Genomic DNA, 22,407 nt, shown 5'->3' with positions numbered 1-22,407 from the left:
GTAGCTGAACAATTTCTAGACAGCACAGGGCTCCAAGTCGTGTTTTCATTAGGAAACTACCATGAACTAAGCCAGGGCATGAATTCAAAGCCCAGGGACTATTCCACACACTGTGCTATTTCCACACTCAGGACACGCCAGGGGCAGCCGCAGAGATGCCAGCGTAAGGCGGGTGCCTGTCCAGAAACCCAGGGCAAAACTGCAGCTACAGCACAGTTATTTAAATCCCTTTCCCATATGCAGCTGCTGGCAGGTACCAGCGCCCTGGAAGCAGAGCTGGGGAGAAGCTCTTCCTGCAGCAGAGGTGGGAGGACTGGCCGGGGTGGAAGCACACACACCCTGGGACAGCAAAGCGTCACAAAGAGCAGCAGCCGGGGAGTCGGAGTGGGCAGCGTCTGCCGACCGTAAGGCAACCTGCGGGATTAATCCTGCTCTCAAAGACAGTTCTGCAAACAACCAGGTAGGAGTCACACGAGAGGTCAGCACCAACCCCCACCCTCGAGGTTGAGCTGATGTTAAAACAACCCACCTGGCTATTCACCCGCCGTGACTCTGCCGTGCTGGGCTGAGTGAAGAACAAACAGCGGGACTGCTTTTTGTTGGAGACAAAATTATCTAACAAGAGACAATTATGTGACATTACCATTAAAGCAGCATGTGGAAAAAAAAAGCTTTAAGCCTGTGTTTCCTGAGGTCTACAACCCCCTTTCTCTACCTTTGTACTAAATAGGTCTCATTTTGCCTATTTGTTCTGTCCCAGCCAGGCATAGTGAAAGTAGGGTTGATCGATTTGTTAATTACAGTAATTTTATCTTAAATACAGACAGCTGAGTGTTCATCAAGTCACAAATTCGCCTGTTACCGAGAGACCTCCCCCCTGCTAAATAATTAGGGATAATAAGTGGCTCATAATAAATGCAACCCACAACAAAGCGCTCCGAGAGCGCAGCACAGAATCAGGAGGGCTATTAGGGAACCCCCAGGTCTATTTCTCCTTTTGAAGAAAACAATGCAATATCTTTAATTGTCTCTCTTGAAACCCTGAGCCAACTCTGTTGGTTTGTTATAAGTGAAAGGCAATTATTCCACTTTCTGCCTGCCTCTTGTGTCCAGAGAAGCCTTACTAGAAGGGAACTTCCTCCCACTGCACATACAGAGCCGAGAGAGGAGGTAACACAGGTGGGCTACATGTAACTATGCTCCTTGCGACTTTTAAAACTCTGGGTAAGGCTCAGAAGATTCGGTTCCAACACAGGACACAAGCAGTCCATGCTCAGCTTGGAGCACCCATCCCCATGCATGGACCAACATGAGGTACAGTCAGTACTGACGGCTCCCGTCACCCTCTCGGCACAGAAAGGGCAACTTAGTGAAAGCTGAAGGCAAGGGAAACCTGCCTTTGGCTTTCAGCCTGGAAAGGATGGGGAAACACCGAGGCAGGTTCCTGCTGTAGCCTGCAAAGAGCAAGGTTTGGGATGAGTGAGGAGAGGCTAGCAGAGCTCGTGTGAATACGCATCTCTTCCGACCCTGCAAAACAAACCAACCAGGCCACCCCCACAGGCACACCTACACCCTCCAGTTCTGTTGGGTTTCTTCCTCCTTTCCTCCTTTATTCCCTAGTTAATTACTCCTTCAGTTAATTACTCCTTCATCCTCTCCAGCCAGGCAAGCAGGGACAGCCAAGAGGGTCAGATAGGTGAAAACACCCAACACCATTTCAAGTTCCCCTCCAAGGACTAAGGATAAAAGGGATTTCCTTCCCTACCCCCATTCCTTAGACCACCTCTCGGATAGAGCTAGGCAACAGAACATAGTGCAGGGGAAGAAACTGCAGCCCCTTGAGCTCAGTGGATCCTGCCAGGTACTGGGGAGAAGCACCTTGGCAGAAGGGGTCACCTGCCTTCCCTGCACATGGAGGAACTGGGAAGGGACACACATCCCCACTGCCACTTTGAGAAAGAGTTTGTCACCACACCAAAAAAAAAAACCCAAACATACAGCCATGAGTCTGTAGGGAGGAGAGATGGCTGGGAGGACTGCAGGCAGCATGCCACGAGCATCTCCTGGCTGGTACGTCAGTGCAGCTGCGCATTTTCTTCTCTAGGAACTTAAAATATTGAACTATGGCCTCTTCAAGGTGAGGACATAGGCAACCCTCACGTGCAATCATGACCAGACAGGATTTGGAGAGAACTTGAAGGTCTCTTTCTCTCCACACGCAAACCCACAAATGCCATTTGCCTTTTCAACACTGGGAAGCACACTGGGGGAAAGAAACAGATTTAATCAAAAGCAGCTGCATTTTGTTTACAACAGTACCTGCTGTCATTTACTTACTTTGCTCCAGAAAGTGCATTTAGTTGTTTTCCTATGAAATTTCCCTCCAAGAGTTGAAGCTTCATTTGTTCCTGTGAAGATCCTGTATTTCTGCAAAGATTTCTTTTTCCTGAAGACACTTTTTTTTTTTTAAATATGTGGTATTTCATTTCCACTTCATCCACAAATATGTTTAACCAGCATTTGCAAGATTCTTTTATCCCATGTCCTGTTATCTCAGTACACCCAACTCCATGTTGCATACAGAATAAATACTGGGCTTTTGTTCTGAGCAGGAGAGCGAGCTGGGTAATGATCAATCAAAAAATGCCCTTGGGGATGGGAGAGATTAGCACTTTGATACTACTGAAGATGAATGGGTGAAATGAGTTTGATAAGCTGGTGTTTTCCTCAGATAACTGCTCTGAAAGCTTTCTAAAGCTGCTTGGATCCTCCCCCCCTTTCCTTTTGTTTCCAGATAGGATAGCAAGTCTTGCTTTTCTACCAGAAATACTGGTCACGCTGCTGCTACTGTTTTTAAACACGTAGCAGTGGATTTATGCCATATTTCATCACAAATATTGAACACTAAAATATTAGTTATAATTTAACCAGAGATTCAGACTGGATTCCCATTACTCTTGGCCAACCTGGCTGGTCCTCCCAGCACGTACATCACCCGGAACAGCTGAACTGAGAAAGGACTGAGGAGGTGGGAAGGGGACTTCTCACGAGGCACAGCCATCCTTCTTCAAGCTTACATCTTTAACAACAATTCTTCCTTCAGAAGTCAGTAATCCTTGGTGCTCACCAACAGACCCTCAGCCCACTGTCAGCCTTCCTCTGGGCTTTCTATACCCAACGCTGACCACCTCTTCCTCCTCCTGGATCGTTCCCACAGCCTAATCCACAGGATGGTCTGAAGAGGAACTTCTGAAGCTGTAACATGAACTTTCTGTCAAGCTCATTTCAACCCCAGGTACATCCGTCTGCAGGCACGAGGCGAATCCTGCTGGCATGCACAGACGTGGTGCTACTTACCGTGCGGACTTATTCGCAGCCACTAATGAGACTGCAGCCAAGAGATTTTACTGTATTTTTATTATTTCACTGAATAAATGCATTTTAAATACAGGTTTAAAATTTTGTAAAAAAAAAGTTATTAAAAGGCAGCATTCAGAAGTAGATTGAACATGAGTGACTGGAAAATTCATACTTACTTTTTGTTACAAGGATAAGAAAGAAAAATAAAAAGCATATCCATCATCTGGAAAGAGTTCTGGCTTAGAGGTTATTTATTTTACATTTTCTTTCATATTTGAGAACTGATATTTGTCTCATGAGAATCTCCTGCCAACTTTTTTTTTCACAGCACTGATTCACATTATTTGGTGTTCAAAATTATCCACTCATCTGGTTAGAGAAGCAGTGATCTAGCCTTTCCCCCTCCTATGTATGGAAGCCAGTATGTTTAATGAAACATCCAGCATATGAGGGGAGGACAAAAAAAAAAAAAAAAAAGAGCAAAAAGCAAAGCAGTTATGTGATTTTCTGGGATGCAATTGAGCTTACAAAGGATTTGTGAGCAGGAACAGCTTCCTCTCTCCCACTGATACCTCTGTGTGTTAGGTATTTCTTAGAGTACCACATCTCTGGCATTTGGCATTTGTTCTTTGCTAAGCTCCACCACTGCAACAAAAATTTCCAGAAGTGACGAGTGAAAAGGTACCTCCAATTTTTAATGCCCGATTTCAAAGCAGCTTGATCTTTCAAGAAACACAGAGCACCCATCCTCAAGGGCAAGAACCAGCCCCTTTTAGGCACAATTTAAGCCCTATAAAAGAGAGGCACATCAAGAAGTCTTGACACTAGGGTTCTGGGTTAGGGTTGGGAGGTGTTTTTTTCACAAGTTTCTATTACAGGTTCTTAAAAAGACAGCTACAAAGGTGACCCTTGAGTCAGTGCATCTGCATCATCTCAACCAAAAAAGTAGACAGGTTTTCTAATATATGCATCACTTCAAGACGTCATCACCACTCACGCAGTATTCACAACAGGTTAGAAAGAATCTGGACCATGGCTCATCTCGAGGATCTTAACCACACAGACAAACCACGGAGTGAAGTGTCCTTACAACAGAAACAAGGAGCCTGAGATAATGAATACGGATAGCTCCACATCAGTCTGGGAAAAAGAAACAGAGGAGGGAAAGTTCGGACTGCAGTGGAAACAAATTCAGTTAAACAAAAGACATAATACTGGAGATTTTCACTAGTGCAGCTAGGACTTGGCAAATGAAATACTCTGAGTATACACTTGCAGGGCAGCCCTGCTTCTGCCACATGAATAAATATCCAACAGTATTTAAAAACAGTATATAAAAAGAGACATCAGGTTTTTCAGAAATGGCACACGTTCCACCCCTTGTAACTGCATAGTAGGTTCCCTCACGTGAGGTATTTGAGCATCACTGCAAAGGAGAATAATACTTCTGCACTGCTCTTCCACAAGTGCAGCCTAATCTGAGCCGAGGTGGGATTATGCAGTGATGGGAGGTGCAAGCATGCTGCCCTGCCCTCGTCTCTCCAGACCACAGTGATCACACCGCGCCGTGCGGGATGAAAATGTGCAGTTGGAGCAGCAAAGGCTCAGTTCAGTACCCACTGTGCGACCAGACCTCTCATTTCAGCCACGGCACATCCGGGGTTCACGTTCACACAGTCTCCTCCAAAAAGTTCATGCGGCCAGGTCACACTATTAACCTCAAGTCAACTTCAGAATATTTCCTTGGTTATCCATTGAAATATAGGTCGTCCAGTAAAAAACTGGCATGTTTTACCCTCATCAATGGCAACCTGGTTTTGGTGTTTGGGGATTTTTTTGCATTACCAACAGAACTGCATCTCTCCTACCACACCGTAACATCTGAAAGGCTGCGGTCCAACCCATGCTGTCCCCCAAAGAAAGTTAGTTTTCTTGTGTTGCATATATGTATTTAACTGTAGTCATTAAATACAGGATGTTGGCTTCACGTCCCATCTGGCCTTTCTGGAAACATCCCCAGGATCACCACTTCCTCTGGTGACGTGGAACAGTCAGTAGTGGATCTTACCAAAGGGATGTCATTAGTACCGCTGCAGCATTTGATGGTCTCTCCTCCAAAACATGGATGGGATCAAAAGAAAGAGCAAATCCAGAAAGACAGATGTCTTCTACCATCTTCAAAAAGACATTTCCTCTCTGACGTTCCATTTTTGCTGCACAGTCACTGTAGCTTTGTTTGCAGGGTTTGTCTTCAGGGGTTATTTTGTTTAAGAATAATCATATCCCCTGCAAATTCTGCTACATGATGGTAACTGCTGCTTGTTACCAACACCCCTGTTAGCATGTAGGTTAGTGTACTCTCACAGCCAGCTGTCATGGAAGTAGTACATAAAACTGTTTTCCCTTCTAAGTAAGACACAAGCATTGTCCCATCTGTGACTATACCGGCAACACCGCTATAGCTTTTCCACGCCTTCCAAAAACAACCAAATGCTTCGTTTTGCTCATGCTTTCCTTAGAACATCCGAGGATAAGATGGGTTTTGCTTAATAATCCACTCAGCATGGGGATTGATGTGGTACAAGTCTAAGAGGTAAGTGTCTGGGTCCAGGCAATGTTCACCTATCAAAACAAGAGATTCAGAAAAAAGCATTTCTTATATCCTTGGGCCTATAGTTGCTGGGGTGGGTTTTGTGTGTTTTATTCTGTGAATAAGATCTATTAGTGTTAAGTATTTTTGGAAGTCCAGGCTTTAACCTTCCCACATATTTGCACTATAAAGGCTTTGCATTGATGGCTGGAAGACTTGTGAACTGTCAACACAAGAGCTTTGGGGGATGCTGTTTGCTGTGGGTAAGGTTAGCCCACACCTGTTCATTTATCTTCTAAGTTTTGGAGCCCCCCTCCAAATCTCATCCTTTTTATAACTCCTTCCTAAGGCAAGTTAAGCACAAAACCTGAATATCAGACTCCTTATTTTCAGTTACCATCCAGACTTACCAATATTGCCTCCCACTTCATACAGGAGCAAGTTTGTGCTCTCAGTTGAGTTGTTACTGCAGAAAAAACAACACATAGGAGTTAAAACTCTGCAAAATGGCAGGTTAGGTACTTAAGCAATGCTTCTTCCAAAAGAATTGCTTATGGTTCCGAGGCCAGCAATGGCCAAGGATGCTACAGGCCATGGTACAGAGACCTTGCTGATCCTCCTGAACAGCGCAGCTGTTGAAAAGGACACCCAACAATGGAAAAAAGGGAAACAAGACAGATACTCCCCACCGGTAACAAGAGCCACACTATATGCAAACACTGGCTTTTCAATAGGAAGACACCAAAATTCACTGGCACATTCCTCTAGAACCGATAGCCTCTTCAAGAGCAGCTCACCTGCAGGAAGGCTTCAGCAGCTTGCTAGTGAAATACTAGTTCCCAGCTGACCCATATTCTGCCGACTTCCCATCCACCCTCTTTGTCTAGGGACACAGTCAGGACACACACGAGCACTTCACCTACTAAATACAGTCTGCAGGCAGGGTTGGCAGAAATGCTTTGGTTCATTTTTTGGGTTATTTCAGGAATTCATCACTGGTGCATAGGAGGGAATTGCAGGACTTATTTTAGGAAACCCCTTTATTAACATATGCACCTTGGAAATACTACTCCAGGCACATTGGAAATACTACTCTGGGCAAGTCATTTGCACAGGTGATGTTTTTCTCCAGAAAAGAGAGGGTTTGTTTTGCAGGGTCAATGTGATTCCATTTTTCCTTCCATTCAGCAAAAGCTTTGGATGTACTGCTAAAGTTCACTTGCCATCCAGCAGCCCAGGGGGGACAACTGACCTCCCGACAGCCTCCGCACAGGGATGGAGTCACTCGGTTGAACATTTGCTTGCCCCATTCAACACAGTATTTTGAAAGCTTAGAATAGAGAAGCAGGGAACAGTCTCCTAAAATAGCTCACATCACCTCTGCCAACAGACAAAAACCAGCAACTAGACCACCCGGTACTATTTTTCTTTAAAAACAAACTAACAAACAAACAAAAAACCCAAAACAACCAGAGAAAAAGCCATTTACCACTTGAGGAGGTTGACAGTGTTAACAATATTCCAGCCATTCTGGCACAGGTTCTTTTGAAACTGCCTCAAGACATCAGCAACTCGGGTGGCATTGTTCAAATGCACCTCCAGCGAATCCTTCAGGAGAAGAGAAGCGTGGACTTTCACAATCTTGGAAGGCTAAACAAGGCAGGCAAAAAGGAGAAAGTGCTTAAAGAAAGATTTTATCAGCTGAAACCTCATGTTTCAACACAAACTGGAGAGTGTGAAGAATTAAACCTATCCAGTCAGCTGGTTCAGAGAATTTAGGATTTCTTATCCCGCATACAGTTCAGGCTGGAAGCTCAGAGAAGCACCAAGGCGAGCATTGCAGACAAACCATCAGCGCTTCGGTGGTGTGGCTGGGGAGCAAAGCAGAGCTCTCCCGAAGCGTGCGTTGGTGCTCTCTGCTGTTCAAATCCAGCACCGGCACTAGATCGACACAAGCTTTGGTGAAAAAAGGATTTGTCAGACTAAATTTTGACAAACTGTTTTCCACAAGGTGAACAGACTTCTCTGGGATTCGTTTAAATTACTGAAACAGGAGTTAAGACAGTTGAATTGCAGACTCTGGAATTTCAGAGAGGTAGTTTCAAAGAAAAGGAAGTGCTGAGCCACCCACACAGTGGAGTTCAAGTGCTGTGTTCAAGATTATTTTCATCAACCCCTCCATGAAGTAACTTCTCAGAACTTTGCTGGAGGACATTGAACTGTTCTAACAGGGTCTGATCTCATCACGTTAATTTTGCAACCCTGAGTCTTCTGCAAAACCAGCACTGAACCCCAAGACCATTAGGAAGCACTGCTAGGACTGTTCTAAGCGTCGGGTCATCTTTTTGACTGCCTGAACAGTACTTGGATGCTCTGAAATGTGAGTGCTTTCAACAGTGACATGCAACCTTAACCAGCCAAGTTTTAGGCAGACATCTTCTCAGCATCCCAGCTTGTATAGGAAGGTGGGGGATGTACCGACTTGTCAGAACACAGTCTCATTCAGTTCTGCAGATTTAAACTTTCGATGTACTATTTCTACCTGCAGACTCCATCTAGCTCGTGTCCTTAGAGCATCCTGGTTGCAACACTTCAATCCCAGTTGCACCTGCTGCCACTGGATACTTAAAACTGCACGATGTACCTCCGCAGCCATAGGCCCACACTTACTCAGCTAACAGCGGCAACCAAAAGGCAGAATGATTCCAAGGATTTTTTCCTGACTTTATTACACAAATAGATCTGACAGTAACATCTGTTTAAAAAAAAAATCTCAGTCTGCACTCACATAAGGAGGAATAGAGCCATTTCTTTTATCAGGGAAGCTAATTTTCTCCTTCTAAGTGGTAAGAACCTCGTCCTCAACCCCCCACACACAGATCAGCAGCATTATATGGAGCAAAAAGAAAACAAGATACAAAAATGTACTTTTACACTACTGCAATAACCTAAATTTTTTTACTTCAAGAAAATAAGTCTGACTTTATCACCACAGACATATCGGTCTCAACACGTGGGGCACTGAGAGCCATGTGAATTCTGCTCTTCACGTGAGGTAGGAACCAGCATTTTACGGTCTCTTCCCCCTTCTCCTGCAACAAGGCAGCATCCTAAGAGTTTTGTAGCCTGAAATTTATTTAGTACACTTTCTGCTGGCCAGGTGGTGGCAAACACCGATCCCAAGAGGGCGTGGGAAGCCCTTTCTCAAGGTTATGCAGATCTTTCTCCCTCTGGCTCTGTAAAAAGCATCACTCCTCACACTTTTCTTTCTCAAGAAAGCACTCTCAGTGAGAAAGAATTTGACACCTATGAAAGGGCCCAGTTTTCCAAGCCCTAACTCACCTCTGCCTGGTTCTTTTCCACTTTGTCTTTATCCGCATGAATCTTACGCAACAAATTTTTAATTCGCTTGTCACAAAACTGGTACCTTTTGCTGTTGCTCTCGTTCAGTTTTCTCACTTGAGCTACCAGAAAAGAGGAGACCTGGGAAGGGAAGAAGGAAGAAGCTATGAATTAAACCAAGCAGAGGTGAGGATGCCATATAAGAACCTAAACACCACTTTAGGAAGCTCCTTAAATATGCAAAATAGCCATATACCTTGAAAATAGCTATATATCTTTGGGTTTGTTCAGCCTGGAGAAGAGAAGGTTCCAGGGAGACCTTATTGCAGCCTTCCAGTACCTGAAGGGGCTACAAGGGTGCTGGGGGGGACTTTTTACAAGGGCCTGTAGTGACAGGACAAGGGGTAATGGGTTTAAATTGAAAACAGGGAGGTTTAGATTAGATATCAGGAAGACATTCTTCCCGCAGAGGATGGTGAGGCACGGGGACAGGTTGCCCAGAGAAGCTGTGGATGCCCCATCCCTGGAAGGGTCCAAGGCCAGGCTGGATGAGGCTTGGAGCAACCTGGTCTAGTGGAAGGGGTCCCTGCCCATGGCAGGGGGGGTGGAACTGGATGGGCTTTAAGGTCCCTTCCAACCCAAACCATGCTGTGATTGTATGATGAAAACAGGTAGTCTTGGAACTCAGGCAGAGGTTTTGCCTACAGACATTTAACTGCTCTGAATTTCCAAGACTATCCCTTCCCCGATTCCAATTCCAGGCACACCAAGACACTGCTACACAACACCACAAAATGCCTGTGCAACTCACTGTCCAGAGCAAATCCTGGTAATGGATCATCATCCGCACGACATCAGCTGCCCCCTCTGCCAGCTGCTTCTCCTTCCCTTCAGGGATCTTGTTTGGCAGCCCCTTGTGCATGAAGAGGTTTGGGGCCATGACCGTGGAAACGTTCCAGAGGTTCATTTTGTTGTTGTTCTCCCTGGCAACCACTTTGCTAAGAAATTCAAGTAAAGCCTAGAGAGACGGGAAGAGACGTAAGACATCCATTTCTAATAATGCTCAACGAACGACTGTGGCAATTGCTGGAGAGACCATTTAATTAGCATTTTTTTCTTCCTATCCATGAGAAAACCCTATTTCTCCAGTCATGAAGTTCAGTGACCAATTTCTGGTAGTATAATAACAAGAAATAACCATACCAAGCAGACAGTTTGTGCAGCATTCATGAATCAGGAGGCACACTACATTTGGGAAGCAGATGAGCTCTTACTCATTGGCAGGTGGCAATTTACAAAGTCCAGTCATAAAAGTTCCAGAATCCAAAGATGAAACCCTCCCTTCCCTCACGATCTCCTCAAAGCTATTCCCAGATGTGGAAAAATAAACCCTTTTGGATCATCTCTTCTGCCTGACACCCCCACCAAAGCCATGACTCATGATAGACCATCTTTGACTGGATCACATATTCTAGCACTCAAGGTTTGCTGGGTGCTAAGCCAGCCTTGCATTCTCAGTGAAATAAAACCAAATAGCATGATGTATGTTATTTAAAAAAGCTGAGAGAATTCCTTGAATAAAAACATGGAAAGTTACCTTTAGAGTGTTTCTGTTGGGCTCTGGCAGTATCAGGATCAGGAGGTTTAGTGCTTGCAATCTTTGCTTCAGGTCTGGAATATCTAGAGAGGGCAAGGGAACAGGACAGAGGAGTCAGGCTTGTGACAATATTCTTTTTGAGCATGGGAATAAGGCAATTACTTATGGCAGTGTTTGTCATCTAGCACTTGAGACCTGGTTTTACAGAAGTAAATCAAGCTCATACAGCCCTTATCAAGTAAACTACCTGTGTTTTAGAAGACTGGCTGATTTGTTTCACAGTACACAGTCTACCAGCAAGTCCGACGGTATTGAAGGGCAGCAAAAGACCCCATTATCCCACATTTCTTGTACAAAAGAAGTTGTGCACTTAAACAGTTCACTTAATATGTTTCAGGCCATCTGTTGAGGCACAATCTTCAAAATAAGGTGCTTGCAGACCACCGCATTACCTGCAGCCGAGACCGTGCACCCTGTCCAGTCTCCACAGCTCAGCCCACATGTCATTATTTACCAAGTTGTCGTAATTCATGGTACCAACCTTGCAGCCTCAGATGACACAACGTAAGTTAAGACTCCAGGACAGTGTTCCTACACAATGATGTATGCAACCAAGCACCGGTGACTACGACTCTCAGGCTGACGCATAATAATACATAAAGCACCCAGCACACAGCGTTTGCTCTAAGTTCATAGCGTGCTCTGTATTCCCAGGCTGCCAACACACCTGACAGGAGAGCCCAGGAGCAGCAGAACTTCACAATAAAAGCACAAACCAGCAAACTGATGCAAAACAGCCCAAGCAGGGACTCACTCTGTACAGCAGCAAAAGCAGGGAGGTACTCCGCTGTCAGCAGTGGGGCTGGCAGCTCTCTTATGAATCTCTTTAGTAGCCCAGACACATCATTCTGGTGGACTTCATCCCAGCGGAAAAGGCCAGTATAAAATTCCCTTTCTAGCTTCTGTTCCAGACTCTATTAAAAAGATGGAATTTATTACACGTTTTAATAAGCAAATACAAGGGACGTTCTGTAGGTGAGCACTAGAAGTACAACCCGTCATGTCAAAAGAACAGACGGCCTCACAGCAGACACTCCCAGATTTCCCAGCAATGGACATTTCTGTTGAACTCAGAAGGGAGATAAGACAATTCAGGTTATTTGGATCCTTGCTTCAGCAACATGCTGCCTGCCACCTCCAATACTTTCAAACACCACCAAAGAGCTCGTACCTTGATTCTGGTCTGGGAGCCAGAAACTCTCAAAATGCCCTCTGTTTCAAGTCCTCTCTTTTCCAAGCAGGACAGCAGCTATTAAGGGGGGAAAAGGACAGCTCTTAGCTACAAAAGATGAGAAGTCAGCCCTTCCTTATCACAGGCCTCAAACGTTTCCTGACTCTGAGGATCAGAGGTGCAAATGAAACCAGAAGGGAACTTACTGCCTGGAGTAACAGAGGAACCTTGGTGTTGGGGAGCAGTTTTTGGTCATTTTCCAACAGGCTGTTGAGTGGAACTCCAAAGAGTCTTTTCTCTACAATAGAAACAACACGTTGTAAGACACTGACGACACTAACACAGATGTCAGGGATATATCCACCAGTGCAGACTACGAGGGCACACTTTGTAAGTGTAGGTACTGGAGAAAAGAGAGGAAGAGTCAACAGAACAATTGCATTTGACAGCCAGACATAATGTGGTGCTAGGTTTTGATGTTATGATCCAATGACTTCCAGGAGAAATTCTGACCAAGGGAAAAACACCCATCACAAGTTTTCTTATCAAAGACCCTCTCTGTCCTAACATTTCTTTGTTAGAACAAACCTATGTGTTTGTACGTATACCCCACCCCCAAAAAACCCAAACCAAACCAGAAATTAAGATGAAATACAACTAACCTGTTGTTTTCAGTTTTGCTGCCTTGTTTCTCTTCAGCTCAAAGCCCAGAACATCACAGAGAGCTGTTAGTTCAATAAGGGCCAATGTGGGGATTTTCTTCATGTCTTGAGCAGATAGATCTCCAATCCTGGTCACTCCTAGCCTGCCCTTGGGGATCTTAAATTTCTAAGAGAAAACAATAACCAGGTATCTAATCATTCTCTTATTTTCAACACCAGACAAATGCCCTGAACTACTACTATTCAATCCATAGCTGAATATTTTCCCTTTTTATCACTGCTCTTTAACTGTACTGGGGACTCCAATTTACCTAACTAAAGACAGCCTGATGCCCACCCTAACCTACTTGAACTTTGGAAGCAGTCCAGTACATTTGAAAAGAAGAAAACTGTTAGAATTATGAGTAAGAAAGTCTAGTTATTCTCCTCTTTTCAGTGGAAATGACCCAGATCCACAGCAAAATTGCTAGTTTCACACACAAGAACAACTTCTTTTGCCCCTCCACTATACAATATTATCCTTACCCAACTCTGCAAGTTTAACTGCACTACCAGTCAAAAAAAACCCCACCCAATATAGACCCATTGCAGCACTACCCATAGAGGATGTTTCCAAGAGCTGGTCATACAACTGAATCAAGTCTCTCATGCCCCTTATTAGAAGGGAGCTAATAAGTTCTAACAGGAAAAAACCTTCAGTGCTTACAGTTAGGGCATTTCCATCCTTTAACCTCCTAGATTCAGACAGGAATGACCCTTTGAGCAGGACAGCCGCTTGCTCTGAGTAGGCTACATCCATGCTGAACACCTCCTCTTTTCCAGGGTTTCGAAGAGTGCAGGAGTAATCCTTGGTTTCTGCTACAGAGGAGAAATGGTCTTTAATTTCAGAAAGACAGAAGGGTGAAGCTTAGAAAACAAGTGTGTTAAAAAAGCAGTTGGACACTAAATTTGGGTACTATTATTTTTTAAAAAATCCTACATGAACATTTGAAGAGCGTTCTCCTGGCACCGTCCTGAGACTGATCAACAGGGTAAGATTAGCTTAAAGCCATAACATTACAGCTACAATACCAGATCACTAGTAAGACATGAGCACGGCCTTAAAGGACATACCTATGGCTAACTGCTCCCTACACAACTGCGTGTGGCGTTTATAGGATTTCACCATATGATCTTTACTAGACTGATTTTGTTTGTATCTTCTAATTGCTTTCTTGAAGGGTTACATTTATCAGTTTGAGCAATTCCTAACAACACTAGATCCTGGAAAAGTTTACTAAATCCACAACTGTGAATAACCACATATTTGAAAACATAACACAAAAACAAGGCCAATGTTCCAGACCCCAGATTAGCGTAACTTCCCTTCCAGTGCCAGCCCTACTTCAGATCCTACTCCCCTTTCAGTCCTACTCCACGTTTAAAAATCTCCTTCTTACATTTCTGTACATTTGAAGTCCGTAGATCGTGCCACAACTGATCTGGGCTGGACTGTTCTTTTTCTGCTGCTGTCCCCTGAAAAATCGACCAGAACATGTTTACTTACACAAAACAGAAGTTATTACAAGATAAGCCAGTGCTGGCAGAAACATACCTGACATTGTCAACTAGTCTAAGAAAATGCTCCTCAAGCTCAGGGCTACAACACTGTTCTGAAATTAAGAATCATAATTTGGCTGGCAGGCAACAGATAACTAACTCACAGACAGTATTTGTGATAAATTTGCACATCATTGAGCCAATCCTTCATTTCACACACTCATTAGCCAACCTCCCTGTTTTAGCTCACGCACCAAGGGGCTAACAAACAGCGGACCAACCAAGCTGCATGGGATCTACCCCTTGACTGTGATCACAAAATCTCTTTCACAAGAGTGAACACACTAAGTACACATCAGCACCTAAAAGCTTCCCTTCATGGGCTTCATAGTAACTTACCTCTTCATACCTAGAGAGTGAATCTTTAAAACTACAAGGAAGCATTTGGCAGGCAGTTCTCTTAAGAAAAAACTTACTTTTGCTAGTACAACTAAGACTACAGGAAAGCATATTCTATTACCAAAAGTTGGCAACTTTCTGAGAACCTGCTTATGACAGGAACAGTGGACCAAGGACAGAAAGTTAAAAGGAAACTCTGCAAAGTCAGTGCAAATAGACAAAAGACTTAATCTACGCAGAAGACATTATGTCTTTATAGAGTTGTTGCCAACTGATAGGCTTTCCATGGAAGCAGAGCCAATTAGAATCAGAATCATATGGGTTGGAAGGGACCTTAAACACTAAATTCATTTAGTATTGCAGCTAAATCAGAGATCATGCGATGAAAAATGCCAGAGCACCTGCAGATCCAGCTGCCGTGTAAACAGGCCACAGCAAACAGTAATACCGGGGGAGTACGTAGAAAGGTACCAAGAGAAATGCCAACAGCTTTGATGCCTGAGGAGGACAGAAGGGAAGCTGCTTCCACTCAAGTCTCAGGAACTGAACCAGCTTGAAGCTGAATTTGGTGAACGCAGTTTTTTCCACCGGTAGAGCCTGCTCAGCTCTGCTCCCAGCACAATCAGGGAGAAGCCAGTAGGGGGAAGCATCCGAAACCTGATCGAGCAGTAGAGGCTCAGATGCTGGATCTGGGCTCCAAATCAGGAATTTCTGGGACTGTGGGGAAAACACCCTTAGCCTTCTGAACTTCTGTTTTGTCCCTTACAGAGTGAAGATTTCACATATCCTTTTGTGCAATAAAGGATTTATCACCTTTTGCGATATGCTTTGAACAAATGTTAAAGCAACACCAGGCCCCTTTTGGCATATGGTTCCTGAATACATCATCCTTCAGACCCCCAGATTGTGCTTGGAACTGGGACAACACAGCAAACCAGTATGGAAAATTAACCAAAAAGCCTGTTTCCCTCTGCGATTGCTCCAGGGATTACTCAAAGGTAAAGAACAATTTCCATTCAGTGCCTACATCCAGTGTCATATCCTTACGTCGCAGAAGTTGACCATTTTACATAGAAATCACTCTCAGTTTGCCTAAGCTGAGCATCAGTCACTTCCCATGAAATAAAGAGGGCAAACACCACCCCTTGTGTACGCTGTAAGAGACAAGCGAGGAAATCAGAGGTTAAGCTCATGGCCACTCAGCAAGGAAGGAAGGAAGGAACAGTCAAGTGGACTAATGTAAAACACATTTTCTTACTTTCATGAAAAACAGAGGGGAAAAAAAACACCACCATTTTGTTTCAGTGATCCCTAAAACTGCAGATCTTGGAGGCAACTCCAAAGCTTTAAGAAAAATCAAGCCAAAGAAAATATAAATAATTACAGCAGAGTTATAGGAAAAGTGTCCAGTGGTCTTGCCCAAAGGAAGAAGTGAGGGAAATGTTTCACTTGCAATTAAGTTAAGACAATTTAAATAGGCATCATTAGCATCTTCGTACATGCCTTCATTATACCAAAACGTCACTTTAAAACATCAGATTTTATTTCAGTTGCTTATCAAATGCTAACTATCAAATACAAATATTAGCAACTTAGCAAGCAGACATACAATATTAAAGAGTTCAAAAAATCCATTCCTATGCAGTGGAAAGTAAAATTATTTTAAGAGGTAGAAGAGACTTCTATTTAATCTGCAAGTTTAAAAACTTGCTGAAATTCAGTTGGGGCACTTAAGCTCACAGCATTACCGCTTTCAGAAATGACATGTTTTGTCACCCATTCGCACAGGAACGCAAACAATGCTCTACAAAAGCAAATCAACCATGACTGTCTGTGCAATTCACTGTAAGGAAGCAATCTGCACCTCAACCCTGGGCAGTTACAAAGAACACAACCACAGCAGTTTCCAGTGACTGTGCAGACTAACAGTGTCATTCTCTTAAGGGAATATTGGGGTATAATTCATTTTGTTATAGTAAAAGATGTTTCCAAGATGCTCAGGCTGAGGAATAGGAGTATTGAGTTCTGGTAAGCAGCAAGGGTCCCATGCTACTGAAAATGTTAGATCTTGGTTAAGCTCAATACCTTCTGACTAGACACTTGACTGAGTAGACAAAGTCGCAAGGAGCCCTGACTGGGATACTTTCCAGCAGCCCCTAGAAAAAAATAAGGAGCCTCCTACCTTGAGGCCACAACCAAAAGAAGAGCAGCACAGCAGGAAAGCAGCTGAAAAGTTAATGGTCATCTATTCTTTAGCAAAATTAAAAAAAAAAAAAGTCAGTGGCTCTTCTTCCTCTAGAATTACCAGCTGTACAAGACCAGCTTACCAGAACTGAACTTACAAAGTTCTCTGTTTGGTTAATAGTGATTTCACATGTCGCTGGAATAAAGAAAACACAAGAGGGCTCCCAACGATACCAGTGCTTCATGAGGCTGCTGAACTGAAGGCACTGCACAGAAGCCTTCCTGCAGTCTTTAGGAAAATTATGGATCTGCAGGTTTTATGGCCAATCCTCAACACTGCAACCTGGATGCAGAATTTCTTACAATCTCAGCTTCATTCCAGCTCAAAAGATGAGGTCATCATCATTCAGAAATTAAAGTAGACCTAGACCAAGAAAGCCAAGTCAACTACCACATCGGAACAAAGTCTTTCAGGTGATCCCACTAAACCAACATACCTCAGGGCTGACCACGCCAAAAATGTCTCGCACATCACGCACAGGATGCTTGTTCTTCCTCCTCCGAGACCGGGAGTAGGTATCCAGCCGCCGCTGCACAGCAGCTGCCTGGGTCTTGGTCAGGGTGGAGAGCAGCACGATGTTGTCGTTCTCGGAGGCACTGTCCCCAAGGAGGTCGGACAGACCTGCGTCCTGGAGCCACTCGGCTTCAGCTTCTCCCTCTGCGAGGCAAGGGGGGAGAAGGGCCAGTGAGAAGAGAGAGATTAACAGCAACCTGAGTGTTGGAAACAGTTCAGAGGCAGAAAACAGAAGCCTAAGCTGCCCTTTCTGGGGCAGCAATGGGACATCATTGGAAGGTAGACGCATCTCTGTTAGGAAGCCACAGCTATTCTCACAATCTTTGCCCTATTCCCAGGTGCCCAGATGGGTATCGGGCTGAAACTAGAGGAGGCACAGCACTTCAGGTAGCTGTAACTGCTTGCCTCCTTTCTCCTCACCCCAGGTGAGGAAAGAGAGAAGAAAAAACTATGGAGGCATGGATATTGCCAGGAACGCAGGGTCCCTCAGGAGCTGGGCAGAAATGGGGGCACAAATGACACCCCTCTGCATGGGATTTAGCACAGAGATCACGACAGGAACTGAACCCAGTGGAGGCTTTCACAGGACACAGGAGGAAAGTCAGATGCACTTGCTTAAATCCGCCTGTACATGGACTCCTTGTGCAAAGGGGAGCTCTGGCATGGGCAATACTGCCAGGCAAACACAGAATGAGTGACACTGCCTCCCTCTGCAGCACACTCCATCCTCCGACTGCTTTGAGAAGGGACAAAAGGTCTGTGAGAAGCCACAACATACAACACTGCATGTTTGGCTTTTGCACTCTTCCCAATCATTTGGCTATTTCTTTTAATTTTTATTTATCTATATGATATAGCAACAACTTTTTTTTTTTCCCCAGACACTGACCTGGTATATTAAATAAAATACATTTAAATATACTTGCAGAACTATTTGTATGCACCATCCTTATTCTTTACCTTTTTGAGTGGATTGGTATCCATTCAACAAAAGCAAAAACGTTATTCTTACTATGCGCATTCACTTTGTGTCTGTGTCTATTCAAAACATCACTAAAATTAAAGAGCATTCCATTTCCAGAATGAAATGTGAGAAGCCTGGAGCCAGTACAGCAGCATTACTCAAACAAGCTCAGTTCCACTTCATCTTTCAATATATATATAAAGTCGCACTTCAAACACAGGAGGCAATTTTTTCCTTACGGGATGCGCCCTTTGTGCAAGTGAGAAACCGCCCTGAGCAAGGCAGCTACTGGAAATCCAAGGATAAAAGAAGCAATTTAGTGGGTGGCTTCAACTTCAGTACAGTGAACACCACAGAGCCTTTATCTTTTCAAATCTACGTACCACATTCATTCACTGCAGGCAGCTCCAGCACAGCTCTACCAAAGGTTATACAGGGGAAAAGAAAAATCACAACTGAACTGACTGAAACAGAACAGTTCATTCCCACTCTCCTTTTCCTATGCCAACTTGTATCTCCTCAGTTATCACAGCTGCTCAAGCAAAGTTCTATTATTGCTGCATCAATAATAAAAAAGCTGTGCAGCTCATCTTGCGAGATTAATTTACTTTTCCTGGGGAAACTTCCGCATTCGTGCAGCTTGCAAAAACATATTGTGACTCCATTAAAACTCTTTTCAGCCTTCAGAGGATGTACCTTCTGTTCTTAGGCGCTGTAACGAAACAGAACCTTTTTCAGTGTCACACCAAAATCAACAGAGCTGGACTTGAAGTCAAGTATTTCCTTTAACAAACCTGCTAGCCAACTGCCTAGTTTTCCTACGCTGGTCTTCAGTTTTGGTCATTCCCCACATCTGGTTCTACAGAAGCTAACAGGTCAGAGCATCCCCGGTGCTGCTCGCTTGGTTACAGCATCTCACGCACTTGTGGTCCTGTTCAGGGCTCCTCACCGTACAGCTATTTGTCCTACATCCGTGGTTTCACAGCAGCACAGCGCACAAAAGACTTCTGGTTTATTTTGTCCTTGGGAACTAAAGGAAGTCAAGTGTATTGCTTGCAAATTTTGAAAATACCCAATTCCAGTCATAACAGGAAACTAATCTCATACACAGTCCTAAACAGCAGGCCCTAAATCGGACATCCGTGTGAGCTGACTGCCCCATCTGATGCCAAAGTACCAGATTTTAATTCCTCTACTTAATATTTTTGGCCCAGTTATGCTTGCCAGTAACGCAAAAGGAAACCAGGAAAATAGGTTATTTGTGGGGAGAAAGGGGAAATCAGAGAGAAACAGGTCAGAACTGAGAGGTCCACAGAAGCTGAGCTGGGGGTTTAAGCCTGGAGAGCTGCTGAGATTTGCCTTGTGAGCTCCAGACAAGCAGCATTTCAGGGGGGCACAGTTAGGAATAAATTTGTGAAACGAAGGAACACCAGTTCCAAAAACTTACTTGAAACACAAGCTAGCCAAAAATAGCATTCAAAATAAAGCATTTTGTTTCAAAAATAAATTTAAAGGGGAACTAAGCATCCTAAAATTTCAGACTAAACAGCACCTTTCTGCTGACCCAGTTCTGCAAACTTAGACGCTGGCCTCCCGCTATCATCAGGTCACAAGCAGCTTCCCATTACACCACCCCTTACACAGGGCTTGCACAGGAGACCAGGGATCTCCAACTGGGTCAGCATTTTTGCAACACCTTATCTACACGTAGCCTCCGCGCCGGCCCTGCACTGCGATTACAATCAGCTATTTATCAGGCTGAGCCGTGCCGCCTCCGGACAGAGCCACTCGCGCTGCCCCAGCGCAGCTTCTCGGGCTTTATGGGAAGGTGATGGTGCCTGTGGCCCCGAGGAGCCACTGATTTGACTAAGGCCCTTTGCAGAAGGCAGCAAGAGGCTGAGCGTGCCGCACCTTCTTCCCCAGCCTGCCGGGAAGGCTTCGCTACTCGGAGCATTATTTCAAGTCTGTCTGGTTTCAATGGCCAATTAAGCAGTCAGGTCCCGCCTGCTAGTTTAATATACAGCATTAAAAGACACTTTTCCTTGTGTCCCTTCTTACACACAGTAATCAAGTTGCCTCTAGCATATCAGTGTTTCGGATGTGCCAGACAGCCTTTCATCTCATGGCATGGCCTCTTTTCTAGAGTCTCCTCCCTGGCGCACTCATTTTCTCAGTCACTTCTGCATCCAGTTCTAAAAAACAAACTTACATCCTTCATGCAGGGACACTAACAGCAGACCTTAATGTTTATCCAGTCTTGCCTGCTATGGCAGGGATGGATGTCGATCTTCCCACCCCACTCTCCAGAGCCCACTGTGTGCACCCAGGATAGCTATTGACCCTTCCCAAGCACAGCAGCACGATGGGACTTTCACTCAAATGTTGCCCTATTCCTTCTCAACACCAGGCCAGCACAACTGCTGTAAGTTGTACAGGCTGCAAACCCAGCCATTCAATAGGATGTACAGCCAACTACATGACATCCTTCAAAACGGACCTGGAAAATCTGTGATCCCGATCTGCAGGATCCATGGGCACTTAGCAGTTTATAATCCCTCCAGCACCCCAGGATCTTGTACCTCCCATGTCAAAAGGCAACCAGTCCAGGCTCTAGATATTCCAAAATACTGAAAAATATCAGTGCTACAGATAGAAACACCTCATGCACATGGGGTATTTCTTCTTCAAAAGAAAGAGGGAGGGGGGAAAAAAGGAGGTATATAGGAAAAACCTCGTGTGAAAGGGCTCAGGTCATTCTGGACGTTTATTATGGTTTCTTGAATAGTGATCAGGAGGAAAAGCCTGCCTTCCACAAAAGCAGCTCTGATAAAAGCCACTATGATGAAGTCTCAGAACCACGTACACAAGCAAGTCTTCCAAAACACCGTCACCTCTCACAGCATGTTTCCCATACAGCCACCTGTGTGGGGAGTGAGAAAGAGTCTGGAGCCTTGGCCGTACTCCTGACAGACCCTCAGAGTCAGCTTTATTTCAGAAACTGAAACCAGGCCAGCACTCCTCTTCTGCCACATATTAGCCACCACCCACTGAAAAAAGTATACATATCTCTGATTCGACTGGTAATATTCCAACCACATTCCATTGTGCTTCTAAGTTATTCAGGTGCGTAAGCAAATTTTCTCTTTAAGATGTTCATCTTCCTCCCCTCACTCCCAACATTTTTGGCAACCTACCCTCTTGTGTTTTGACATCTGCAAGGCTGCATTCCTCTTGTTCAGCTTCAGTGCTCTGTTTAATGTTCTCTACTTCCAGCCAAAAACTGTCCATTGACAAGTTGTCCAAAGACTCTACCCTTGAATTCACACCCTCTGACACCGGGGATGCCAAAGGACTCTTCGGAGGAAGCTGGCTCATTTTGCAAGGGCAATTTCTGGTGCTGTGAGAGGAAGAGATAAGGAGAGAGATTAATCTACACACATTCAGATATCGCATGCACAATACATCGACCTTTATTGATTAATGACTGCAATCAAAGCCAGACAGAGGTAAGCACTAGACTTCCTTTGGCTAGTGTTTAGCAATAACAGACAAGGTTGGGATCAAACCCCCTAGAGTAGGGGAAAAAGTGCTGTCCAAACACCAGAGAGGATGCGGTATCAACATGTGTTTTTCAATACTGTCCTTCCAGTGACCTCCGAGACAGCACCTACCACTCCCTCTCTTGCTTCCAAGACTCCACTGGAAGCTTGCAGATACCCTCTACGCTCACCGACAACACAGACATTTCAAGCTTGGTGCACATCAGCTCTGATTATCTGGCACACACTGCAAGTCTGATGACCCACAGCCACAGCAGACTGAACCCAGTAGTCCCGTCCTCCATATGCAAAAATCAGCACAGCTCCGTCTCCTGCACTTCAGCTCGTGCAATAAACAGCTGCTTGAGGCCCTCTTTTCCTGTCCAGCCCAGACTTTTCAGCTGTGAAACAGCACAAGTGTCCTGA

General features: G+C 44.6%; 1 protein-coding gene across 1 annotated transcript; it reads right to left on the bottom strand.

Moving 5' to 3' along the window:
* Positions 1 to 5,799: 5,799 nt before the first annotated feature.
* Positions 5,800 to 21,817, bottom strand: ARHGAP40 (Rho GTPase activating protein 40). The gene is made up of 14 exons (XM_010160602.1): positions 21,637 to 21,817; positions 17,402 to 17,622; positions 14,222 to 14,297; positions 13,489 to 13,640; positions 12,783 to 12,948; positions 12,327 to 12,418; positions 12,121 to 12,198; positions 11,704 to 11,863; positions 10,890 to 10,972; positions 10,104 to 10,310; positions 9,293 to 9,433; positions 7,440 to 7,600; positions 6,361 to 6,416; positions 5,800 to 5,982 (listed from the first exon to the last, which is right to left on the bottom strand). The coding sequence occupies exons 1-14, from the start codon at positions 21,815 to 21,817 to the stop codon at positions 5,876 to 5,878; spliced, it is 1,881 nt and encodes a 626-aa protein (XP_010158904.1). The 3' UTR covers positions 5,800 to 5,875.
* Positions 21,818 to 22,407: the final 590 nt, after the last annotated feature.

The sequence above is a fragment of the Eurypyga helias genome, unplaced genomic scaffold, assembly GCF_000690775.1.
Source record: "Eurypyga helias isolate BGI_N326 unplaced genomic scaffold, ASM69077v1 scaffold5891, whole genome shotgun sequence".
Lineage (NCBI taxonomy): Eukaryota > Metazoa > Chordata > Aves > Eurypygiformes > Eurypygidae > Eurypyga > Eurypyga helias.
This window is presented reverse-complemented; position numbering and strand designations above follow the sequence as displayed.

Bases quoted from the DNA above. Each gene is read 5' to 3' on its own strand.
- ARHGAP40 (XM_010160602.1), bottom strand. From the start codon at position 21,817: ATGAGCCAGCTTCCTCCGAAGAGTCCTTTGGCATCCCCGGTGTCAGAG. The intron at 17,623-21,636 runs GTAGGTTGCCAA...CTTGCCTCGCAG, and splicing joins AGATGTCAAAACACAAGAGG to AGGGAGAAGCTGAAGCCGAG. The intron at 12,949-13,488 runs GTAAGCACTGAA...GTTTTCTCTTAG, and splicing joins AGGATGGAAATGCCCTAACT to AAATTTAAGATCCCCAAGGG.